Source organism: Electrophorus electricus, chromosome 14 (genome assembly GCF_013358815.1).
Source record: "Electrophorus electricus isolate fEleEle1 chromosome 14, fEleEle1.pri, whole genome shotgun sequence".
Lineage (NCBI taxonomy): Eukaryota > Metazoa > Chordata > Actinopteri > Gymnotiformes > Gymnotidae > Electrophorus > Electrophorus electricus.
This window is the reverse complement of record NC_049548.1, coordinates 16441817-16452263: the sequence shown is the minus strand read 5'-3', so window position 1 is coordinate 16452263 and position 10447 is coordinate 16441817. Positions and strand designations below refer to the sequence as shown.

Here is a 10447-nt window from a genome sequence, read left to right as displayed (position 1 = left end):
CCCAGAATAGAACAAAACATAATAATAATATGGAATAAGACATATACACTGCAGGTTTTCAGGAGGATCACAGGTGAAAATAAAAGCACCATAATGTGTTATTTTGGAGGGGGAGGTAACATTTAAAACAGCAATGAGTAGCTTTGGATTGTTGGGTGCGTATCAGCCATGCTGGGAATTCATTAGTAAGGATGTATTCATATGAAATATGCTTTTATTAGTTAAACAATAGTGATTGTCATTGGCTCCTTGATAATCAATGATAGTCATTCGCTTATGTGCAAGAACCTGATTGGCTGGCAGCATATAATACAATGTCTTCAGGTTGTTGAAGACAAATGAATCCACACTGGAACACTTGACCCGTTTTGCAGAATTTTTAGCTATCTGACATCAGGAAGAATATGTTAATACATTTGCAGTAAACTAACTACTCTGAGAAGGTGTGATTTTCTGAAGTTCCCCTGCAAAAGCAGGACAAATATCATATGATGTCAACCATAATATAGATTGATGTCACAGATGGCCCATCCTAGCATCCCTGTCTCCATGATTTCCCTGTATCATGCTGTTGTATCATCTTCTCCAATCCTGTTCCAGTCCTTGTTTTGGTTTTTGCTGTTTTCATTAGTTATCACCAGTGCATTGTTAGTCCTCATTACCCTGTGCATGTAAAGCCTGCCTTGTTGACTGTGTTTGCTGGTCATTGTGTTTATCCAAGCCTCTGTATATGACTCGGAGCTTGTTTGTTATCCATGCTGTGTTCGCTATATTTTAGTGTTAATCCTAACATCCGTGTGTTAAAACTAGCCTCTGTGTGTAAAAACCTAGCCAATGTTTGTCATCGTGTGCTTTTGTCTGGTTGTTTATTATATATTCCTGGACTCTACGTGTTAGCTCTATGACACTTGACTGTTCTAACAACTCTGAATATGAATTTTCCCTTAATAAATCTTGCTCTTCTAAGAATGTACGTCCGCCTCGCAATCGTTCCACGTTACAATTGATCACATTTCATTACATACATTCCTGCTTGCCTGTATCTGATAATTTGTGCCAGGGCTAAACTATATGAAATATGACAGAAACAAATCACGATGAAAAAGGGTTTTCACAGTATTAGTGTTCACATGTATACTAAATTAGGGCATTGAATTTCTTTGTCATCACAGTATATAATTATTGTTCAAATCGGTGTTATAATCAGTGTTATATGAAACTGCCCTGCTCTCTGTAAAACTTCTACAGAGAAGTTTGTCAACCGTACTTCTGTAAAGCATTTCAAAGGGCTTCTTAACTTTTGGAGCTCTTCACACAAACTAAACAGATCTTTTGGAAATGACTCTTGCATTCCTCTCTGGCAGTGGGCAACGGCTCGCACTTCCAGTTAGTGATAAATGTACCTGTTAAGTATACATCCCAGAAGGAACTGGCAAAAGTGTGCATATTCATCCTAAATAAAAGTATGCAGGGATTTGGTTGTGCGCTCTTCAATGGCACAATATGCAGAAATAGAACTGGTCCAGTAGTGCACTGTAGTGCAGCTGATGCGAAGCAACATGTTTGTCCATCGTAACACCTGTGTTAATGGCAGCATGCTGGGCAGGGTTAGTCTCAACACCTCCACAGTGTGGATGACTCTCGACTGATGCTATTTGCACATTGCCCCCTTGTGCACTCTGTGCACTCTGTACTCAGTGAACTCTGTGGTGTTCAACAGACACGCAAATTTCCCCCAACCCCCACACCCCCCTGTTAACATCTGTTCCCAGCTTCGTCACCCCCTCTTCCTCCTCCTCCTCCTCCTCCTCCTCCTCGCATCCTTCTTCCTCATTGCAGTTGGGCCCAGTACTGACCCAGGTTCTGGCCCATGCCTTGTTCGTTCCCTGGGACCTGGACGGGTACTGAGACCACGGGAGAGATCAAACCTGCAGCACAGATGAATGCAGCGCTAATTGCATGGAGAGATGCAGGCTGTGTTTGTTGCTGATTGTGCTGAAAAAAGTCTTTAAGGGAGATAGAAACCCTACACCATCTGCTGTTTGAACTGACAACCTTTGGGATCTCCATTCATTTTGCCAGACATTTTTTAATCATTAAAAATGATATAAAGCTAGAACCTTTGTGAAACTGACATACTGTGACAGTTGAAACACATTATGTATTTATATGATAAAACAGCTGAATCAATGAATGACACTAGCTCAACGTTGCAAAATGTGACATCATGTATGCAATGGCCTTTGTAGTCCATTCTGAGAAAATGCTCATAGAAATTGTTTCTGTATTTTACTGTTAATTGACCAGTTATATAGTGATAAATACAACTGGAAATCTGTGGCAACATGGCACTTTGTGTTGTACAAGCTGTAATGTACCTCACCTCCAACTATTGTTAACACACGTTTTGAATGCAAAAAGCTTGCAGTGATATAATGACTTTGTTTTTTCTAGACCGACAACATGAAAGGCCAGGTAATGAAAGAGAGGGCAATGACACTGCTGCATTTAAAACTTTGCTCGTCCTTTCACCTGCTCAGCTGGAAAATGCTAAACCTAGCCTGCCATGTCTGGTGCCTCCCAACCCCAGGAAAGAGAAAAGGGGTGGGAACTTACCGGTGCTGCTGCTGGCTGTGGGCGGGGCAGGGAGGTGGGGAGAAGGGTATGATGAGGGTTCAAAGGAGTGAGGTGCGGAGGGAGAGGGAGGGAGCATGCATGGATATGATGGGGCAGTCTGAGGAGGGCCTGGCTGAACAAAATAAAAGTCAACTCCGCACAGTAAAACAAATCCACAAACAAGGTGTGCAATCAGGGTTTGGGGAGAGAGAGGTGTAGAGAAAAGAAAATATGTTTCAAAAGTCTATAACACTGGATTTTGACTTCATTTCAGTAATTAGTGATTGTTTTGGGTTAGTTCTGCTCTGACCACAAGAGAGCACTCGAAAGTAACATGGACTTCTAAGTCATGAAGGGACGAAAGAGAAAAAAAAAAAACATTCATGCTTTTTTAACTGCTAAAAGTCACTGACATGAATATTTTTATAATGCTATTTTCCTTCCTCATGAATATTCATTATATAATCACACACAGAATATTTGAAAGATTAATAAATCATAGACTAATAAGTACATATATGTGTGCATAAGATCTTGCTATTCATCTGTAATAACAAGACAGCTTAATGCATTTAATTGATGAAAAATATTATTTTTAATGATATACCTGGACTCCTGAATATACAGACAGGGAACTGTAACTAGGGAGAGTTGTCTCGCTTTGATTGAGAATGGAGCCTAAAGACACACACACACAAACACACACATATGCACATAGATGACAGATTGTTAGAAATAGCTTTACTCAGAAGTATATACTTTATACTTTTGCATAATATTTTACATCAGTGTGTTATTCCTAAATTCCCAGTTGGCTGGCTTTAAAGTTGTAAATCCAAGTAGCAAATAAAGATGCAGACTCAAGAATTAGTTGAAAAGAATAGCTGGTCCCATTCTTTATTGCAAGGGTTAGGGTTAGGGTTAGCATTTGAGGCCTCTGGAGAATGTCTCAGGGGGTAGACAGAAGTTTAATTTTTATACACATCCCTGCCTTTTTTTACATATTGATCTTTGAAGTTTCAATCATTATATCCAAATCATGCATTATTACTATTATGCAATAGTAATACTAGTTAGAGTTTGGTACCATTATATTCAAATGAGGGGCTTCTCTTTTTTTTTTTTTAATATATGATCTCATTTGCCTACCTACTATTTATAAAATTGTTTCTTGTACCACTTGGTACATGTTGCTAATGCAAACCAGAATAATCCGCTTTGCTCCGGCTCAGTGGCCTTCAAGGTCTCTGCATCATGCCACAGAAACATTATAAATTTTCATGCTTTCAAACACACTTTTGCATCACTCTGCACCTGACTGTAGAGACCCTCAAAGGCCATTATACTGAGATCACAGATCACCTTATGAGAATACAGGATATTTGGCTTATTTCTTTAACTTTTCTTTTACTCAGAACATTTTATTACCTCACATGCCAAACATATTGTGATGCAAATATTTTGCCACACTCACCTGGGCTGTTGCCATGATGCTGTTGATAGACTGTTGCGTTAAAGGAGGTGGTCAGCGGAGTGTGTGTTTGGATGCAGGAAGTCCCACCCATGCATTTCCTCTGGTTCCGCAGTTTTTCCTCACGCCTCCATTTGGCTCTTCGGTTTGAAAACCACACCTGTCAATCATTCAGGTTGCAGAGAGCTGCATGGATATGGCAGTGAAAACCGATGAGCTGTCATTTCTGCTTTACTGATTTGTGAGGTAATCACTGCATAGAAGAGAATGGCTATATATACCTCACAGAGCCAGGCTTTAGACTATAGCATGAAGTCAGACTCTTTGAGCCTGACTGGCCTTGAATTAGATTCAACACCAGTGATTTTATGGTGAGGTCAGCCAAGAATTGAATTACTTAAAAGTTATGAGTTTGGAGTTACATACTTGTATCCGTGCCTCTGGCAGGTCGATTTTGTTAGCAAGTCGCTCTCTGGCAAAGACATCAGGGTAATGTGTCCTCTCAAACTCTGCAAGATGAAGCAATGTCAACAAACTTAAGTCTGACAGGACTGTAATCAAATGAATCTGTTGGAATTTCATGTCACAAATGCATGACAGTCACAAGCAGGGCTTGTTTCAAAAGCACCACCATGCATAATGCTCCTCAGCACACGTGTCCTTTATCTGCCATTCTTCCTCAGCGCCCTCGTCAGTGGATTGTTTATAACTTTGCTTTCAGACTTTCTATGTGGAATCATTAATTAGCAGGATTTTGGTCCAGACATAAACTGAGGGGGAGGGTCAACTTGGGGTGTTGGGGATAACTGCTGCACTGGTCCATGATGTAGTCTTTAGGAGCAATGTGTGCGTGCACGTGTGCATATGTGTGTGCATATGTGTGTTGTTTTTGTGTGTGTGTGTGTGTGTGTGTGTGTGTGTGTGTGTGTGTGTGTGTGTGTGTGTGTGTGTGTGTGTGTGTGTGTGTAGGGGTGATGGCAGGATTTAGTAGGGCAGCTGGGAAGATGCACTGTGTGGGTGTAAGAGGTAAAGATGATGATGCCATTTGAAATCAGTTAATGCAATTTAACCCTGAATCACACATAACAGTACAACAATTCAACCCTGTCTGATATTGTTATTTGGAATATCATTAAATTGAATCAACTTGTTGTTTTACTTAGGAACATACTTGTTTATGGATACACATCCAAGGTGAAGCAGCTGTATTATCTATTTTATGTACCCATTTTCTATCCAGTATTGTTAAGTAATAAAAAAAATATTAGCATGGAAATTTTCAACCAAATAAAACAGAACATATGCCACATAACTATACCAAAGATAGATTATGCCTTATTCCTCGGATTTTAAAAAATGGTTTGGTAAGGTTGAACTGTCTCACCTCCTCCCCATAGACAGGACCAGGACCCCTGTGACTCAAGATGCCTAGCAACAACAAAAACCGTAAAATGACACTAGCTCTGGGCTTATCACCCTACCTGGCTATTTGACTTTCTCCTTTTTATGAGGATATCCTAGGTGTCATAAATTCACAGATTGGAATGTAGGAACATTCTACCAGCCTGTTATATTGCTTGAACTATTACTCTAAATTCCACCAGACTTTAATTTTAAATTTTTTTTAAACTTATTTTCCCAAAAGTAACAATTTTACAAAGTAATAACAGTTTAACATGGTGTTCAATGACCTCAAATGGTGTGTTAAGGTCATGTATTGTCTGGTTATCTTAGTGTAATCTTCAAATTCTGTTGTTCTGTTATTTTGGAAAATTTGTCCCGTTTTCTTTCCTTATTTTCTTAATTACTTGGTCATTATTATTTTTTGATTATTCATCACTGCTAACCATTTCTAATGGTGTGTCACGTTTCGCCCTCCCTGACATCGTGGTTCCCACGGCGACACCTCCACATGCGCCTTGTCTTGGTGTTTGGTTTTGGCCTTGGATTCGTTTGCTCCCGCCATGCTTTAGGTTTCCTTGTCAGAGATTGTTTACACCTGCTTATTTCCTTGTCAGTGATTGTTTACACCTGCTTATTGTTGTGCTCTTGTTAGGTTGTATATTTAAGTATGTTTTCCTCCTTTTCTTGTCGGTTATTTTGTTTATGGTTATTTATTTCATGGTTCGTGGGTTCTCCATTGTTCCCATCTGTTTATTATCCTCCATGGTTTCCTAGTGTTTAGTGTGTTCATTCCCTGGATCATGTAATTATTGTCGATATGATTCGTGTTTCATTTTGCCGTCCCCGTGTTATGTTCTTCAGTCCTTGATAAACTACCTCTTGCAACTGCATCCGATCCTCCGTCTCGTTCCGTGTCCGTCCCGTTATGTTGTATTTACTGTAAATCTTATATTAGGCAACTAGACAAAATATATTAGATCTAGTCAAAGTTAGTCTTTGGCTTTCAAAGGAATTAAAGTGACTGTTTAATCGCTTCGCACATTCTACGTGTTTATACTTCACTGTTTGCAAACTTCATTCAAAGACCATGAGTTATGAAATTATATATATATATATATATATATATATATATATATATATATATATATATATATATAAATATATATATATATATATATATATATATATATATATATATATATATATATATATATATATATATACTTTGTTCATTATGAACCTCCTTAGAATTCCTTAAAATAATTTCTGCCCTAAATTTCTCTACTCGTTAAAACAAAGGACATTAATATGCACATACCCTGAACAGATCTCCTTTGGTGCTTACCTAGTGTAATTAGTTAATTAGTTATTTAGCTGTTTAATGAAACCAAGCCAACAGCCACTCACTAAGCAATTTAAAACAAACCGTGAGTATTCATCATCGGTCATCACAACATCACGAATTCGGTCATCACAACATTTTCATGGCCTACATTTTTGCTTAAGCAAAAATTAAGCATTTTTGAAAAGGCCTACATGCAAATGTATGGAGCTCTCTGACCGAGCCAACTTTGGGAATCAAGTCCAGTGAATCTGGAAGAGTTGGGTCATTTGCTTGTCTACTGGCCCCAATTCTCTTGTGAACCAGCAAGGCAATAAAAAGGGGACCCTCCGTAACTCGAACAATGGATCTGGTTGAACCCGTCGAAGCGTAAGGCCTCCATCTCTCATACATCATCAGTTGTTACCGGGAAAAGTTACTGTAATGTCTATGTATCAGAACTGGATTAGTTATCAAACTAATTTCTCCCGTTTGCTAAGGAGCCTATTCAGTCCTAGTTAGTTCTCATCACAGGTTACTCTAATAATAATCTATTTCCTTTTCCTCCCCTTCTTAATGTTTTAACCATGTTCAATTCATTACGAATCTTGTCTGGTAATTTTGTTTGGTTATGTTTGCTTTGCTATAACTCGAATTTAGGGAATTCGATAGCTCTGGTCATTAATAATATATTCCTCAATTTTTCTTTATGAATTTTTCCTTTATCTTTGACTACTCATTAAACATACCCTCAATAGCAATGATTATGATTCAAGAACGGTCTTTCTAATTTCACGTAGACAAGGAATAATCACGTTGTCGAACATACAACTTTTATGAGTTGATGCTGAATTAACATGAATATTAATTAAAAAATAAATTAAACCAATTATCAATTTAAATTGCCAGTTTATTAAGGTGTTCAACGCTACATCACCTCAAAATGAAAAAAAGATATGCCACCACTTATGATCAAAAATATTTTTAAAATGACAGATTCACCATGTATGAAAAGCCTACATTTGAATGTGTAAAATTATAATAAAGATATCTTGATGATTAATTGGATCATACAGAGTAGTAACATAGAGGAGACCAACTAAATCACTTTAACACTCAGTTAAAGTAATACCAATATTCAATGTAATTCTATGATTCACAAACACAGGACAGATGACCCAAGCAAGCAAAGAGTCTCTTACCTTTTTCGAGAGCTTCAATCTGCTCCTGAGTGAAGCTGGTTCGGTTCCTCTGCAGCTTCCTCTTCAGCTGGAGCCGCAGCTGTGTCTCCTCACCTTCATCTACCTGCACTCTTCCTCCTCCTGCTCCAGTCCCTGTATCCGAGGACACCAGGCAGTCCTCTGAACCCAAGTGCAAAATAAAAGGTGCTCAGTTCTTTTTGCAGTTTAAACCAATGCCATAGTGCTGTAAAGCAAGGATTCTTGGTAGCTCTTTAAGGGTGCAGCAGGAGTTTGAGAGAATGAGGAGTAATTTGATCAGATCAAATTTTTAAACCCAGGGTCCATAAATATGTAGAAGAGGATTTTCTTGATTAATTAATTCATTTCTCATTAATTAATTCATTAATTTACTTATTAATTCATTAATTCATTTACTCATTCATTTTTTAATTAATTTGAAATGACCCTTTTTTTTATTGCAACCACTGATTCTGATGACTTTTTGTTCCCAGTAGGACTATTTTTATTAATGTGTACAAATTGGTAGAATGACATTCTACATCAACATTTCCCCATGATTTAATTTAGTAATGGCCCATACTATACATTCTAATATTGATTAGAAATGAAAATAAATTATTATTTTAAAATATGTTTATAGAAGTATCTATAGAAAATAATGATTACATGTATGAATTAATTTGGGTATTTGCAGAAAGCTTTCACCAGATATCTTTGTGTAACAATTCCACAAATGAGCCTACTGTGCACTGGGTCATAAATGTCACCTGTGCCATGCTGGGTTGGTACGGGGTTCTGCTGATGGTACCAGTCACTGGATGCATTCCAGTTTGAACTGCTCTGCACATTCAGCATGGTTACCTTCTCAAACATTGTATGCCAGCCCCCTTAACCTACAGCAAGGAAGGGGACCCTGTAAGCAGTGTCCACTGACACGTTAACCCCTGAACCTCTGACTCCTGATCTCTGAGTTTCCTTTTCTTCCTGACCAAGAAGAGAATAGTTGAGAGAGAGAAAGAGGGTTAGAATGAAAAAGACAGACAGAAAGAGAGAGGGGGTGGGGGGGAGTGGAGTTTAAGCATGAATTCACACATCTGGCATTAAAGTGAATTAGCATCATTCTGACAGAGATGGAATTTGTTATATGAATAGGGTAGTTCCTCTTGTGTTATACATTTAGTCACCATACAAACAGTACCAATGGGAACTGAACTGCACTAGCAAAAAATATAGATATTGAAGGTAGAATACAAGGTGCGATTTTAGTGCTTCCCACAGCAGACATATTTGCTATTAAATGAAATAAAATCCTCTAAAACATCATTAGTTAATGTGCATTCAGCAAATCTAGAGTGTAAACTTGTATCCATAAAAATATAATTACTGCAAATTTCATTAAAGTAGGGTTAATTTTCCATGGATTTTCTGGGGTTACAAATGCGACAATATGACCTTTATTGTGCAATTGTAAAGTTTCTATAATTCATTGCATTTTTGAATTCTTCAGTTGCTTCAGTTGAAGTAAATTCAGACCATAGTATGCATATTGACAACTGAGACATTACAGTGAAGGCCTGAAAACCTTTTTTTAATAAAATTATGCCAATCATTTAAATACTCATATGTTGCATCAACACAATACACTGGCCACAGAACAATTGCATTTGGTCGTTAAGGTTCTAGAGCCCTTTCTTAGAGTAAAAAGCAATCTCCTCTATGTTCATCTACCTATATGCGACTCTCACATACTTGTCTCGTGAACCTGTCTGTGTCTCTCTATCCTTCATCCCCGGTAATAAGCTCAACAAACTCAACAAACTCTTGAAAATGAAGCTGAGAATAAAAATAAAACTTACCAAATGATGAGTTACGTCAGGTCAGGGAGAGCAGCGGCCAAGTCATACCTCTTTCTGAACCCCTGGATTCAGCATCCACTGCTCACTCTCTTTGTTGACAATGAACTATACGTGATAGTGGGAGAGATAGCAGGGAAAAGAATGGAAGAGAGTTAGATAAGGTGGGAGAGAGAGAGAGAGAGAGAGAGAGAGAGAAAGAGAGAGAGACATGGAAGGGGACTCGAGAGAAATGCATCTGCAGGCACTTCTGTCCTCAGAGAGAGAGAAAGAGAGAGAGAGAAAGAGAGAGAGAGAGGGGTGACATAGTGAGTCAACATCAGTGTCAAGTTTGAACTTAATGCTAGGGAGGGGAGGAGGGGCAGAGAAAGAGGAGCAAGGCACACATGAGAAAATGGAGCTGTGGAGGAGTAAGACATAACAGAGTAGTGGAGGAGCGAGAGATAATGGAGTGGTGGAGGAGTGAGAGAAAACAGAGTGCTGGAGGAGCAAGAGTTAACAGGGTGGTGGAGGAGTGAGATATAATAGAGTATTGTAGGAGTGAGAGATAACGGGGTTGAGGAACGGAAGAGAGTCAACA

The 10447-nt window shown here is 38.4% G+C and overlaps 1 protein-coding gene across 1 annotated transcript; it reads right to left on the bottom strand.

The window, feature by feature from the left end:
* Positions 1-1830: 1830 nt before the first annotated feature.
* Positions 1831-8985, bottom strand: pax10 (paired box 10). The gene is made up of 7 exons (XM_027032669.2): positions 8782-8985; positions 8015-8173; positions 4514-4596; positions 4091-4247; positions 3224-3294; positions 2617-2749; positions 1831-1928 (listed from the first exon to the last, which is right to left on the bottom strand). The coding sequence occupies exons 1-7, from the start codon at positions 8885-8887 to the stop codon at positions 1831-1833; spliced, it is 807 nt and encodes a 268-aa protein (XP_026888470.2). The 5' UTR covers positions 8888-8985.
* Between the last annotated feature and the right edge of the window lie 1462 nt (positions 8986-10447).

Bases quoted from the DNA above. Each gene is read 5' to 3' on its own strand.
- pax10 (XM_027032669.2), bottom strand. From the start codon at position 8,887: ATGTTTGAGAAGGTAACCATGCTGAATGTGCAGAGCAGTTCAAACTGG. The intron at 4,248-4,513 runs GTATGTAACTCC...AATGATTGACAG, and splicing joins TGCCAGAGGCACGGATACAA to GTGTGGTTTTCAAACCGAAG. The intron at 2,750-3,223 runs GTATATCATTAA...TATTTTGTTCAG, and splicing joins CTGTATATTCAGGAGTCCAG to CCAGGCCCTCCTCAGACTGC.